Source organism: Heteronotia binoei, chromosome 7, assembly GCF_032191835.1.
Source record: "Heteronotia binoei isolate CCM8104 ecotype False Entrance Well chromosome 7, APGP_CSIRO_Hbin_v1, whole genome shotgun sequence".
Taxonomy (NCBI): domain Eukaryota; kingdom Metazoa; phylum Chordata; class Lepidosauria; order Squamata; family Gekkonidae; genus Heteronotia; species Heteronotia binoei.
In genome coordinates, this window is record NC_083229.1 from 109,395,537 (window position 1) to 109,411,351 (window position 15,815).

General features: G+C 45.7%; 1 protein-coding gene across 1 annotated transcript in view; it reads right to left on the reverse strand.

The window, feature by feature from the left end:
* RREB1 (ras responsive element binding protein 1) overlaps positions 1–15,815 on the reverse strand; it is a 191,007-nt gene that overhangs the window by 60,240 nt on the left and 114,952 nt on the right. The window contains exon 7 of the mRNA XM_060244191.1: positions 13,479–13,642. Within this exon, the coding sequence (XP_060100174.1) occupies positions 13,479–13,642 (164 nt within the window). The remainder of the gene's footprint in view (positions 1–13,478; positions 13,643–15,815) is intronic.

Genomic DNA, 15,815 nt, shown 5'->3' on the forward strand with positions numbered 1-15,815 from the left:
CCTTTGAATATCTCTGATCTATTCAGATCACACGCTCTAGGGCAGGGGTGGGCAAACTGCAGCTCAGGAGCCAAATGTGGCTCTTTCACACATATTGTGTGGCTCTCGAGGCCCCCCCCCCACACACACACACTGTTGGCCAGCTTGCAGAAGGCATATCTCTCTTTAAATCACTTCTCCAGGCCAATCCAGGCAGTGCCTTGGAGAATGCATCTAAAGTTGCTTTCTTTCCACCTCTCTCTCCCCCCAATCTACTTCCCTCCCTCACTGGGCTCCCTGTGGCTCTCAACATCTGATGTTCATGTATTTCATTTCTCAGACATCTGTTGTTTATTCTATGTGGCTCTTACATTAAGCAAGTTTGGCCTCCCCTGCTCTAGGAATATACTCTGAACACAATAAATCTCCAATATACTTACTATAATCAAGGAAGGAAGGTCAAGAACTTGAACCAGTATTGGTTTACTACTGGGAAGGTTATAAAACACCCATGACAGCACAGATCCAGAACCAGAGGTGGAGATGATGTGTAAGTTACAGAAAAGAAAATGGTCTCTCCATCCAAGCAACATACTTATGGGAATGCTGTTTACAATATGGAATCCACTAACATTTCACAGAATGGGCAGAAGTTGGGCGAGACACACACAACATGGCACTGCTTAACCATAAGCACAAGCAAACCCCTCCACAGACCCTGCACTTTGCACATTTTCAATGCTTGTCATCTCAAATATGAATGTCACAGATGCTACAGCAGGCCCAATGAAATGCTATTCAAAGATGTTACAATAACTTAACCTCATATGTGGAAAGGCATGACCCACAAGCCAAAAAAGGCTTTAATATCTACATGAAACTGCTTTATGAAAGGAAGGACAAAGGATCCTACTTTTGGGCAGAAGTTTGAACTAGAATGTCTTTGACCCTTTCTATTGTATTACAGAAGACAAATCTCCATGCAGCCAGCAAGTAAAGTAGATGGTCAACGGATGGGTAACATAAATACCTCCGGGTCATTTAATATCCCTCCAGAAGTCTTCTCTTTAAAAAGGCAAACAATGAGGGAAGACATTGAGAGCTTCTATCATGGGGTGGTGTTAGACCTGACAGACCCCTATCCAGCTGCTCTTCTTTTTCTCCCGTCCTCCCAGACATGAAAGCTCTAGAGGTGCTTCATTATTTAAAGAAGCCACTAAACAGCCAACGAAGGCAACACAAACGATTCCACCAACAGGAAAACAGGAAGACACAGTCCCCAACAGGGACCCAATCCTTCTAAAGAGAGACCCTTACGATAAAGAAAACGGAGAATTCCTCTCAGACGATGAAGAAGAAATCAAGGTCCCTGAGCAGTCTGTCAGGTTTTTCAGATCTGAAGATTATCAATATCTTTGATCGAAAACAGTAGCATCATTAGATTTAAAGAAGTCCCTGGTGGGAGACGATCAGGACTCCGCAGATTTAAAGAAACATTCAAAGGGAAATAAAGAGTTCTTTCCCAGATGAAGCTCAAAAGAGGTGTTTCCTTTCCCTGAGTTTTTGGAAAGCAATAGAAAGCAGAATGGGCAAAACCAATGGCTAACAGGCAGTTCCCAGGTTTCATTAAGAAACTGTAGGCATTACCATCCTGTGCTAATGAATTTTTACAGATGCCCCTGGCTGATGCCCCCAGGCCTTCCATCTAAAGACAAATGAGAGCCACATCAGAGATGGCCTGGAAAAGAGGGCTGATTTTGCATTAAAGAAAGCACATGAGGCCACAGCCACGGTGATTACAGCATCTACCACCACTTCTACAGTGCCCAGGGTGGCCATAGTCTGGACTAGAAAGGCGCTTCAATTGATCCCAGAGAACAACTGTGGACCCAACAAAGTTGTCAACAGACTTCTTAAAGACACATCATTCATGGTGGATGCAACTCTTGAGTCCTGAATTTTTTCACTGAGAGACATGCAGTCGGCGGCAGCAGCCAGAAAAATATTATGGCTACTGGCACGGCAGACAGATTACCATTCAAGGGCTGCAGGCAAGTGAGGCCTGTATCAACATTCTATGCAAGCACTTCTAGAGATGCCACACAGTCTGGTCTTCATGATCTCTCCTCACCCAACCCCATCTCTTTTGACTCTTCTATGAAGCCCTCAGTTTGTGATCCTTCAGGGACATCTCCCCAAACTCTTTTGTTCAGAATTTCAAGATGTATCACAGTTCAAACAGCAGGTGCTGTCCCCAGCAAATTGGCTGAAGCCAATCCAAGCAGCATACTACAGGATCAGGCTGCTAATCTTCTGAGATTCAAAGGCTCTACCTAGGGTGGAAGGAAGGGGTGAAGAATGCAGTATAGTTGGACAGCTGAAGGGAGTTCACAAGCTGCAACTTGTATTTGCATATACAGTGAAAGACCCATGTGCAGGAGGGATGTTTATCTATCCAGCATCTGTCTCTCTCACACAAAGAGCCGTAGATACAAGTCACTAAGCAGTTTCCCATTTTTACACTGAGGCAGGTACTGCAGGACTCTCAGGTGAATTCTCCTATACTGAGAACTACCACCACCCCATATTTCCAAATTTTGGCCCCAAAATGAACATATGAAGAACATATGAAGTTGCCTTATACTGAATCAGACCTTTGGTCCAACAAAGTCAGTATTGTCTTCTCAGACTGGCAGCGGCTCTCCAGGGTCTCAAGCTGAGGTTTTTCACACCTATTTGCCTGGACCCTTTTTTGGAGATGCCAGGGATTGAACCTGGGACCGTCTGCTTCCCAAGCAGATGCTCTACCACTGAGCCACCATCCCTCCCCAATGAAAAAGGAGTTGGTTTGTATACCCCACCTTTCTTTCTAAGGAGTCTCAAAGAGGCTTACAACTGCCTTTCTGCAACTGTACTGGCTTGCAGGCTCTGAATATCAGGTGCCAGAAGTCAGGCAAGTCAGTCCAAGATCAGGAGCCAGAGTGGCCTATCATATGTGTTGCACCCATGCCTAACAGGCATCTCTTGGTTGGTTTTTATAACCCCACAGCTAAGGGTTGTGCTTGCAGCCAGCCATTCAGAAGCAATCCTGCAACTACTCATCTTGTTTATCAGTAAACAGCTGGCATTGGGCCAGGAGGCGTGCACTTTGCCATCTTGTCTGTAGCTCTGTTCTCAGCCTTCATCTGCAGTGCTGCAGAAATTCACCTGCTGAATTTCTTCTTCCCACAACAGGCACCTTGTGAGGGAGGTGGGGCTGAGAGAGTTCTGAGAGAAATGCCTTCTCCAAGCTGGCTGATGGGGTGGCAGGGGGCTTCAAGAGCCACGCAATTTTTATTTATTTATTTAATTCCATTTATATCCCGCCCTCCCTGCCGAGGTGGGCTCAGGGCAGCTTACACAGACATCCATATGCATGAGTAGACATAGTGGTGGGACATAAAAACCCTAAAAACATAGAATAGTATTTATTTATTTTGGTTAACTTATATTCTGCCCTTTCCCGGATGGGCTCGGGGTGGAATACATCCAGATAAAACCAGTCACATATAATAAAAGCAATAAAACCAATAAATTACCATTAAAACAATAATACATCACCTAAAATAAAAACATAAAATACATAGAATAATTAACATTTTGATGCTATGATCTTAAGTTTCAGATTTATAATTCTCTGTAAAGATCTTAGATTGTCCTCTCTGCTGCTGCTGTACAGCAGATTGCAAGGGGTGGTCCATATGTTGCCTAAAACTGTAGTGGCCAGCAATCTAGTTTACAAATGCCTGGTGGAAGAGTGTCGTCTTACAGGCCCTGCGGAACTGTATGAGCTCTCACAGGGAACTTTCATTCCACCAGCATGGAGCCACTACAGAGAAGGCTCTGGTTCTAGTTGTCATGAGTCTGGCCTCCTTAGGGCCGGGGATTGCAAGTAGATTTTGTGATCCAGACCGAAGTGCTCTCCGGCGAACATGTGGGGAAAGGCAGTCCCTAAGGTACATAGCCCCCTGGCCACATAGGGCCTTAAAAGTGAGAACCAGCACCTTGAAACGAACCCGGTATGCAATAGGTAGCCAGTGCAGTGCTTTCAGCACAGGCTGAATGTGTTCCTGTAAAGGAAGACCCATTAACAAGTTGGCTGCTGAGTTCTGCACTAGTTGAAGCTTCCAGGTTGGAGACAAGGGCAGCCTCATGTAGAGGGCATTGCAGTAATCCAATCGTGAGGTGACTGTGGCGTGGGTCACTATCGCCAAGTCATTGCATTTGAGGTAGGGGACCAGCTGTCTTATCAGCCAAAGATGATGGAAGGCTGATCTGGTGGTGGCTGCCACCTGAGCCTCCATATTTAAAGAGGGATCTAGGGACATCCCTAAGCTTTTGACCTTGGGCACTGGTGTAGGTAGTGCCCCGTCAAAGGTCGGTAATACCTCTGTTCCTAGACCGCCACGACTTAGGTACAGGACCTTCATCTTTGTCGGACTCAATTTCAGTCAACTCAGTCTGAGCCACCCTGCCACAGCTTGAACCACCATGGTCATATCTTCAGGGGAGGAGTTGGACTGGCCGCCCATCAATAGAATAAAGCTTGGGTGTCATCTGCATACTGATGACATCCCAGTCCAAACCTCTGGGCAATCTGGGCAATGTGTATGAAAGAGCCACACGTGGTTCCCAAGCCACAGTTTGGCCAGCCCTGCTCTATGCCATGTTGACTCTTCACACCTGCTGGCTTGTCATGCTATACATTTAATAAATATTTAACCCGTCTTTATTAACAGGCCTTCCCCCATATCTCTGCAAACATGTATCTCCAAGGCTGCCCTGAAATCATCTTAAAAGAAAGTAGTAATTCCATTCCTATATTATATGTTTTTCTGTGTTTTTCTGTTCTCAGCTTAATCTTCATAATCTTGCTGGGAAACAGGTTTAGACATGAGGTAGCTGCTGTGATCTCGTTTCTGTCTTGTTTGTCACCCAGTTGGTTACTACTCTGCCTTAAATATCAGGTGTTCTAGGGGCATAATCCACCGGAAACGTCTCCCTTATGAGCTCCGTTGTAACAGGAGTGCTACCAGACCATTATTGCGCTCCTGTATATTCATTTTGATTGTTCTTGCACAGGAAGTCTTCCCTGGGGAGTTGAACCCTGAGGTGTGTCTTGAATTACTCACGGCTACTGACCTCTTTAACTTCTTTGTCTGTCGTCATCCTTGATTCCGAGCTCTCCTTTGCTTACCACATGTCTGAATTCGCCTGTTGTGCCAATTCGGCAGCAGAGTTTGAACAGAACGTTCTTTTAAAATTACTATTCTACACAGTCCTGGCTGGGCTGTTTCACTGCATTGTACTTTGGCTGTTTTACTCTGTGAGACCTGCCTTTAGGTTCTTGTTTACTGGATGCAAATGCTGCTTGCCCATCCAGTTTCTAACAGTTTTGTTAAGTAACCTCCTCCTTGCTGTACAGTGTTTTTCACCACAAGTACATGTCTCAGATTCCAGCATGATGTCGTGGATAAGAGAGGCAGACTCTAATTTGGAGAAACAGGTTTGATTCTTCATTCTTCCATGTGGGCCAGTCACAGTTCTCTCTTTAAATCACTTCTCCAGGCCAAGCCAGCTGGCCGCTTGGAAAATGCATTTAAAGTAAAAGTTGCTTTCTTAAGAACATAAGAGAAGCCATGTTGGATCAGGCCAACGGCCCATCCAGTCCAACACTCTGTGTCACACAGTGGCACAAAAATTTATATATACACACACACAGTGGCTAATAGCCACTGATGGACCTGTGCTCCATATTTTTATCTAAACCCCTCTTGAAGGTGGCTATACTTGTGGCCGCCACCACCTCCTGTGGCAGCGAATTCCACATGTTAATCACCCTTTGGGTGAAGAAGTACTTCCTTTTATCCGTTTTAACCCGACTGCGTAGCAATTTCATCGAATGCCCATGAGTTCTTGTATTGTGAGAAAGGGAGAAAAGTACTTCTTTCTCTACTTTCTCCATCCCATGCATTATCTTGTAAACCTCTATCATGTCACCCCGCAGTCGACATTTCTCCAAGCTAAAGAGTCCCAAGCGTTTCAACCTTTCTTCATAGGGAAAGTGCCACCTCCACCTCCCCCCATCTATTTGCCTTCCTTCCGCCCTGTCTTGCGGCTCTCAAACATCTGATGCTTATTCTGTGTGGCTCTTATATCAAGCAAGTTTGGCCACCCCTGGCACAGAGGTTAGTGCATCAGTCTATGATTTTGGAGACTCAGTTTTGAACCCCTACACTGCCACAGAAGCTTTGGCCTAACCTTTCTCACAGAGCTGCTGGGAGGATAAAATGAGAGAGATTGACAGGGTATAAATGAAATAAATAAAAGATTAGACTGACTAGCAGGATCACGAAAAACGCCTTTCATTGATCAACAAGATGAAGATGAAGAAGAAAAAGAAGGAGGAAGAAGGAAGAAGAAAGAAGGAAAAAGAAGATTTATACCCCGCTCCTCTGTCTGAATCAGAGACTCGGAGTGGCTTACAATCTCCTTTATCTTCTCCCCCCACAACAGACACCCTGTGAGGTGGGTGGGGCTGAGAGAAGAAGAAGAGGAAGATATTGGATTTATATCCCACCCTCCACTCCAAAGAGTCTCAGAGCGGCTCACAATCTCCTTTCCCTTCCTCCCCCACAACAGACACCCTGTGAGGTGGGTGGGGCTGAGAGGGCTCTCACAGCAGCTCCGCTTTCAAGGACAACCTCTGCCAGGTTGACCCAAGGCCATGCTAGCAGGTGCAAGTGGAGGAGTGGGGAATCAAACGCGATTCTCCCAGATAAGAGTCCGCACACTTAACTGGCTCTCCTGTGAGAGGGCTCTCACAGCAGCTGCCCTTTCAAGGACAACCTCTGCCAGAGCTAAGGCTGATCCAAGGCCATTCCAGCAGGTGCAAGTGGAGGAGTGGGGAATCAAACCCGATCTCTCAAATAAGAGTCCATGCACTTAACCACTACACCAAACTGGCTCTCTCTAGATGGAGCTATCTCCCTCCCAAGCAGGGTTCATTTCGAAAGACAGGGATGCAGAGTGGAAGACGTGGCGTCATCAGAGTAGCACACACTGGCTCTTTAGCACTCTGGCAGAGAACGAGCAATGCCCAGAAGGCCTTTGCTCTACAACTGGCAACATTAATAGGACTTCAATGGCTTCTCTCCAGTGGCCTGTTAACACGCCTACAAGTGCTCCAGTGATTAAAACATTAATATTCAGGCTGTTTGTGCTCGAAATGCAGCTGCCAGCATTACCCAAAGATATAACTAGGGTGGGGCACAGAAGGGGAAAAGACAACAAGACATATTATTACAGTGTCAAAATTACGCAATGGTGGCCCTGCTCAAGAGGTTTAAGGGAGGCCAGTTGCATCGTGAGGCAGAGAGTTCTTCCCACTGGACCTTTGTATATAGCAGGGGTAACCAAACTTGCTTAGCGTAAGAGCCTCATAGAATAAACATTAGATGTTCGAGAGCCACAAGACAGGAAGGAAGGAAAGGTGGGGAAAAAAAGCGAATAGATGGGGGAGGGAGAGGTGGGAAGAACATATGAACACATATGAACATATGAAGCTGCCTTATACTGAAGCAGACCCTTGGTCCATCAGTCAGTATTGTCTACTCAGACTGGCAGCGGCTCTCCAGGGTCTCAAGCTGAGGTTTTTCATGCTTACTTGCCTGGACCCTTTTTAGTTGGAGATGCCAGGGATTGAACCTGGGACCATTCTGCTTACCAAGCAGATGCTCTACCACTGAGCCACTGTCCCTCCCCAGAAAAAAGAAAGCAACTTTAAATGCATTCTCCAAGTCACCGGCTGACTTGGCTTGAAGAAAGGATTTAAAGAAACAACTGCCTTTTGCAAACTTGCCAGCAGGGCTGTGGGGGCTTTGAGAGCCACACAGTTTGTGTGAAAGAGACATATGTGTGAAAAAGCCACATAGCCTAACACAGCAAAACAGCCTCCGACCCTGAATACTACTGATGGATAAAGGTGAGAGCTGCAATCAGAAAAAAGCAACAGCAGTCCCAAGCAGCTTGAGAATTTCAAAAGCAGCACCCCACCACCTCCACAGCCAGCTCCTGAGGTGGAACGCTTCAGAACCAAAGCACATCCTAAATGCAGAAAGCTACGATACTACTGAAATACTTGCCCCTTCTCATTCTGTCTCTCGCTCACAAAAATACCCAGTAGGGAATTCCAAGAGACATTTCCCTGCTCAGTCATCGTGCCAGCTTGTAGTGGTGCACTGTTGCATCGAAGGAGCTAGTAAACGTGCTTCAGCAGTGCATACACTAAAACTGAAACACTAGAGAAGATTAGCATGGTCCCTGCGCATGAATGGACACACGGAGAAGCCAGCAAATGGGTGGTCAGGACACCCTGCAGAGAGAATTTTAAAAAGGTAAATTTAAAGACTGTCCCCTGTGCAAGCAGCGAGTCATTACTGACCCATGGGGTGATGTCACATCATGACGTTTTCTTGGCAGACTGTTTTACGGGTGGTCTCCCATTGCCTTCCCCAGTCATCTACATTTTCCCCCCAGCAAGCTGCGTACTCATTTTACCGACCTCAGAAGGATGGAAGACTGAGTCAACCTTGAGCTGGCTGCCTGAACTATCTTCTGCCAGGATCGAGAGAGAATTCTGCAGAGAGAATTCTGCAGTGTTAAATCTTTGCCTTTTCTCCGTGGCCAGGTGAGCTGAAGTGGAGCCCCCCCATACAGGAACCAAAACACTGAATTAAAGGTTTTCAGGGGGGGTTTTAGTAGAAGATCTTGTCAGAAAGCAGAAGATGCTAACTAACTAAAAATGACTGCATCTTTCTGATGGATCAGAGAAAGGAGGGAATTATCCTATGGATCCAAAACAGTCAGAACTGGGCAATGCAATAACCACAGGTGCTCAGCAAACGTTTCTGGGAATTCCAGAGAGGATGCTACAAAGCCCCTTTTAGGAGCCGCCCTCTCTTGAAAACACCACTCCGAAGGATTTCTTGGAAAGGAAGCCACAGCATGTTAGTATTTGTGATGCAGATGTGCCCTTACGCATATGACTCAAAGGCGGCAGCCTGCAAACACAATTCAAAGGGCCCCACCTTCCCTTGATTCAGGATAAGCTCACTGTGTTTCTCAAGGGAATGGGATCCCTTCTGGCACTGGCTCTGAATAGAGGAGGGAAATGCAAACCTGCTAGTGTGAACTCATACTTAGGTTTGCCAGCAGAGCGTATGCCCAAAGCTACCGCCACTCTCTTGGACACTATGCAAATTCTTCAGGCCCTTCGAGATTTAAAAGGGAATGGGTGAATAAAGGTCCCTGCAGCTGGCCTTGAACTTTCACACTGATCTTCAGCAAGCCTTATGGAAAAGATGGCATTACGGTTACCGGTTGTTCCCTTTTTCAGCCTTCACTTCTATCATTAGGGATCACTGTCCACTAGCAACACTGAGGCCGGCCAAGATTTAGGCCTTGCAAAAGCATCAGAGAGAGAGGGTGAGCACAGCAGCTTCCAAACACAGGCATAGCGCAATTCAAGTTTCCCCACTCAGAAAAGTGGCATGCCAAAATGTTCTCTTTCTGTGACCAGGGGAGAGGTCAGTATGATGCAGGTCAACAGAGCTTTGTGCTTGAGGCAAAGGGCATCTAGTGGTCTGCTACATTTTGCAAGTTATCAGTCCCCTTAACAAGGGAGTATCTATCTGAAGAGAGTTTGCTTCAGGGATCACATGCACAGCTCAGCGCAGCAGACAGGCAAAAATCCTGCCGACACGATCTCCACGTTCACAGACTCCTGAACGGCACAGTTGGATGCAATGACTCCCCACACCGAGTCGTTACTGTTACTCTCAGGAGACTGAACTTGTGGCTTGGTTCTAAAAAACCACAACACAAGATGCCACTGAAGATGCATCCTCAGTCTAAACTTATTTCACACGTTCACAATGTTGGCCACACTGAACTGTTTCTATTGAAGTGCAATTATCATTACAACAAAGAATACAGATTGCTTTAAAACAGGGGTCACAAACATGCAGTTCGAGGGCTGAATCAGGCCCCTAGTGGTCTCCTATAAGGCCCCTGAGCAACTGGCTATCATCTGCTTCCTTTTCCCTATATCTTGCTTCCTTCTGCATAACAGCTCGCTTTGCAAGGCTTGCTCAATTGCACAGGAGCTACAGAGCAAAGTCTCTAGTTCCTCCATTGGCTGAGGCTCCTCCCTTGGGGAGGAAGGCGGGGAGGGAGAGTTTGCTTTGCTAGGCTCTCTCAATTGCACAGCAGAGCTAATGAGCTAAGCCTCTCTTCCTTCTATTGGCTGAGGCTCCTCCCCCCAGTCCCTTGGGAAAGAAAGGAAAGAGTCAGAGCTTCCTTTGCCCAGTTCCCCGGATCCCATGGGAGAAATACAAAGAAAGCATCTTTAAGCCCAATGAGCGCTAATGTTTTAAGCATGTTTTAAGTTTTTTTAAAATATATATTTTTGTTTGTCTGTGTCCTTTATAAAATTTATATCTCTGCGATCTAATCTTAAATAGGTACACGACATGACTCAACCCAACCCGACATGGCCTGGCCCTCATAACAAATGAGTTCGACACCCCTGCTTTAAAAAATGAATACAACTACAGTGAAGCCTCCTACATCTGAAGGTTTTCAGATTGGCTTTTAACCAATTAGTGGGGCTGGATCCAAACAAGTCCTAGTGGTATAAAGCTTGTGAACAAAGTCTTCCCCCCAATCCTGCTGCAACCGACAGAGCACCTAAAATTCTTCAGGGGCCGGGGGTCAAGGAACCGCAGGATCAGAGTGATGACAAGCAAGAGGGAGAAATTAGGAGAAAGTGCCGTCTACTAATGGAACCACCCATTCCAACAGGATGACTGCCATTACACTGATACAGTGGCTTCTTTAGAGCCAACCAACAGACCAAATAAATTAAATGGGAACAGCTGAACAGAATGGCTGTGTTCAGAAGTATCAGAGGTGGGCAAATAAGGGAGGGCTTTTGCATTCACTCCTTTCCCATGGGCTCCTCAGAGCCATCCAGCAGGTTCCTGGGGGTAGCAGCCCAGATGAACCTTTGGTTTCATATCAAAGACCCCTATTTAAGGTTTTATTTTGAGGGGGGGGGTGCTGTCCTCTTTCTACATCTCCACAAATGCAATCCTCTCTGAGCTTCCCATCAGACTGGTTTCCTTGCCAAATTCCAAAAAAAGTTCAAAATACAATACAAAATGTTACAAATGAAAGAAATGTTTGAATTTGCAAGTTGAATTGTGCCCTTGGGCAAAACGTTTTAGTCATCTCGGCACAGCATTTGGCTTATTGGCTTAGGATGTCTTTGGGGGGGGGGGGGGAAGGCACACTAAAATACCAGTATATTTTCACTTGCCCTGTCCATTGTCTCTTTTAAAACTGAGCTTCCAAAGAAATCTGAAGAAATGGTGCCTAAAGACACCAAATGAACATGGAACCTGGCAACAGTTAAGCAACTTGTTTAAGATTGGCCGTATCAGTCTGCATTATATGCAACATTCTTTACTGGAGGGGGCCACCTCCCGTTATCTATGGAGTGCTACAGTATTTACTCTCAAGTCTTAGGGCTATAAATTACTGAATAGATACAGAAAAGTTTGCAGATTGAGGTTTAGAACTGAATTTTCAAAACGGTGACTGGTTTCAGATATTGTCCACAAATGACACAAGCAAGAAATGAAGTGCAAACTGAAGATGCTTTCAGAAGGGCAGTATTTCACGTGCTCTTCCATGGAGTATTGTCTACATTGGTGTGCCAAATAAAAGCAAACAAAAAAAAGTGGTTCAAAATTTGACACATCTGGGTGAACTAAAGATTTGGAGGGGCTGCTAGAGTGTGGCACAATTGTGGCAACAAAACAAAGCAATGCATTTGCGACCCTGGAGAGCGACTGCCAGTCTGAGTAGACAATACTAACTTTGACGGACCCAGGGTCTGATTCAGTATAAGGCAGCTTCATATGTTCATATGCATACCTCTGGATTGGAAAACACACTGATTTGATTGAGGGTGAAAAAATACTACAAGAGCAGTTTATTTTTCCATCCCACCTGCTCAGTTTTGACAGTCTTAGAGGGGTGGTTCCACTTTTAGGGGCGTGACACACTATTCCTGACAGCACTTCCCAGTGAGTCAGGAACCACCGCTGAGTCTGTTCGGGGAAGGCTGCCAAGCTCTCCACAATGGCAGCTTCAGAGATAAAATTGTTCAAAAAGTGTGTGCTGTTTTCTAACACAGGCATCTGAACCATCAGGGCGATCCCGATGACAGGACAAAAATTCAACCTGGAAAGCCCCCCAGTAGAGTACTGCAAACTATTGTTGCTAAAAAAAACTTGCTGAAGAAGAGGCCTCCAGTAAAGGGACCTCCTGGGTCATCTAGTCCAACCCCCTGCACAATGCAGGGAATTCACAAATACCTCCCCCTAAATTTACAGGATCTTCATTGCTGTCAGATGGCCGTCTAGCCTCTGTTTAAAAGCCTCCAAGGAAGGAGAGCCCACCACCTCCTGAGAAAGCCTGTTCCACTGAGGCATCGCTCTAACAGTCAGGAAGTTCTTCCTAATGTTAAGCTGGAAACTCTTTTGATTTAATTTCAACCCGTTGGTTCTGGTCCTACCTTCCGGGGCCACAGAAAATAATTCCACACCATCCTCTATATGACAGCCCTTCAAATACTTGGAAGATGGTAATCATATCACCTCTCAGCCGCCTCCTCTCCAGGCTAAATATCCCCAGCTCCTTCAACCTTTCTTTCATAGGACTTGGTCTCCAGACCCCTCACCATCTTCGTCAACCTCCTCTGGACCTGTTCCAGCTTGTCTATATCATTCTTAAAATATGGTGCCCAAAACTGAACACAATACTCCAGGTGAGGTCTTACCAGAGCAGAGTAAAGCGATACTGTCACTTCACGTGATCTATACTTCTGTTGATACAGCCCAAAACTGCATTTGCCTTTTTAGCCACCGCATAACACTGTTGGCTCATGTTCAGCGTATGATCCACTAAGACCCCTAGATCCTTTTCGCATATACTACTGCTAAGACAAGTCTCCCCCATCCTATAACCATGCATTGCATTTTTCCTATCTAGATGCAGAACTTTACATTTATCCCTGTTAAAATTCATTTTATTGGTTTTAGCCCAGTTTTCCAGCCTAAAGCCAAAGAGATCTTCATGTGCCCAGATGGACTGTCTCTCAAGTCCACAGTCCCACAAGCTGCTCCAAGAGAAGAGCCGTGACTCACTGCAAGGAGCAGTTGTCAGGACAAAATGCGTGTATGCCAAAAGGGATTGCAGCCACGAAATGGGATAAAGGACAAAGCAATGCATACCTTTGGTTTGAAAAATACACCAATTTGATTGAGGATGAACCATGCCCAGAGCATGCACATGCGAGCACACACTTATGTGTCTTCCACACTAGATCTTACCTGTGCATGTTCCCATTGGTAGTGAAGGACTGATCACACACCGAACATTTATAAGGCCTTTCACCTGAATGCACAAGCATGTGGCGATCCAGGGAGCTTGCTGAGCTCAAAGACTTTCCACAGATGCTGCAGGAATGGTCTGTCCCTCCAGTGTCAGTATTGTGCTAAAGAGAGCAAGACAGATTTCCATTGAGTTCTCTCTGTTCAGCTCTAAGGGAATGTCAAAGTCATTTAGTCAATTATCCTCCAAAACAAGGTGCAATGCAACATAGTTAGTTAGCAAAAAGGACCTGTCTTAATGCTATTTTTAAAAAAATTCTCCGGTTATGGTTCAGTCCAAAATAAGTTAGAGCAGAGGTCATTTCGTAGAAAAAGAGATGCCAGAGCTCATTAGCACAACATATTTGCATACACCATAGCCACGTACCCAACATCACCAGAAGGTGTACTAAATTATATCAGCTCAGTATCTACCTTAAAATGCTTCTTGAATTATAAATGTAATAAAACCTTACTCCCATCATACTCTTCTATGTGGCCAGAGTTGCATGATGCAGATTTCCATCATATCTGCTTGGTATGTTTTGGTTATTTCTGCATTTTTTGTGCAGAAAATATTAGAAAGTTTATCAAATCTTTCAGCAACATCCTCACAGGGGGTTTGAACAATGGAGCCAGGAAGGAAGCAAGGAAGGAAGCAAGCAAGCAAGGAAGGAAGGAAGGAAGGGAAAGAGAGAGAGAGAAAGAGAGAGAGAAAGAGAGAGAGATGGACAATAAAATCTCGAGCTTCTGGAGCACTGCTCCCGTAAGCTCCTGCCCAAAACGAAACCTGAGTTAGGCTGGGGAGAGAGTATACAACTAAGACCAAGGTAACCCACTGAGCTTTCATAGTAGAGTGGAGATTGAAATCTGGGTTCTTCAGATACTGATCTGGGACTCTTAACCACACCGAGCAGTCATCAGGCATTTGAAAACCTAACAACAATGGCTCCCTTGCCTTCAAATATAGCCTAAAGAGGGGTTACATTGCATGAAACATGAAGCATTCAGAAAAACAACTGGTCTAGTAAAAATGGAATGAAGTGGATGACTTCTTATTCTAGATGGGTGTATCAGAAGGAACTTTTGAGTTATCCAAGGCTACTGGTTTGGGCCACTCACTCAGAGAAAGATCTGGGGAACATGCTGCCTTGCAGCCAGCCAGTGCTCTCTCAGAGATACAGTTGGTGAGAATCAGGGCATTTTTTGTAGCAGGAACTCCTTTGCATATTAGGCCACACACCCCTGATGTAGCCAATCCTCCAGGAGCTTACGGGGCTCTTAGTTCACGGCCTACTTTAAGCTCTTGGGGGATTGGCTACATCAGGGAGGGATGGCCTAATATGCAAAGGAGTTCCTGCTACAAAGAAAGCCCTGGTAAGAATTCTGATGGGGGTGGGGGAGAAAAAGGAGGAGAGACAGCCAACAAAGGTTGCCAATGCCCAGTTGGGGGAAGGGTTTGGGGGCCCTCCCCCAGGCATCAGGGTTATCAGAAAGTGAGGGGGGGGTGTCTGCTGGCCATTTCATTATACCCTATGGAGACCAGTTCCCATAGGGAATAATGGAGAATCAATCCGTGGGTATTTGGGGCTCGGGGAGAAGGCCTGTTTTTTGTTTGTTTTTTTAAGGTGGAGGCCCGTTTTGGGAAGGGCAGGATAGAAATGTAAAGTAATAAATAAATAAATTTTCAGCCTAGCATCTGATGCCTCTTCTCAAAACACACATTTCAAAAAAGATTGGACGAGGGGGTCCAATTCTATGATCCCCAAAAGAAAGTGTCCCTATGCTTCATTACATTATTTCCAAATGCATTGAAAAGGCACACTGCCCCTTTAAATGTGATGACCAGAACTCCCTTTGAAGTTCAATCGTGCTTGTCACAAACGTGCTCCTGGCTCCACCCCCAAAGTCCCCAGATTTCTTGAGTCCATCTTGGCAACCCTAAGTCACTGTGACTTGCACAACTTGCACAAGTTCAAAAAAAGGGGGGGGGGGTTAAAGCAGGGCAGGAGAGCTGCACACAATTGCAGCAGAGGCACACACAGCCTCTGTGAGGATGCAGCAGTTCTCGCAGATGGAGCTTCTGCTCGTGCTCTCTCATGAGCAGCCCCTGTATTTTGAGGCACTGACTTTGAAGGCTGCCTTAGGATGTGAAGGAGCCAAGCAGGGATTGCCTAAAGGCCTAACCACAAAAATAACAGATCCACATCTAGTCTTCCTCTTTAACAACTGCCAGAGAAGGTGATTCCACAACTCTTCCAAGAAATCTATTTTGTTTAACTGGTAGGAACAGTCCTT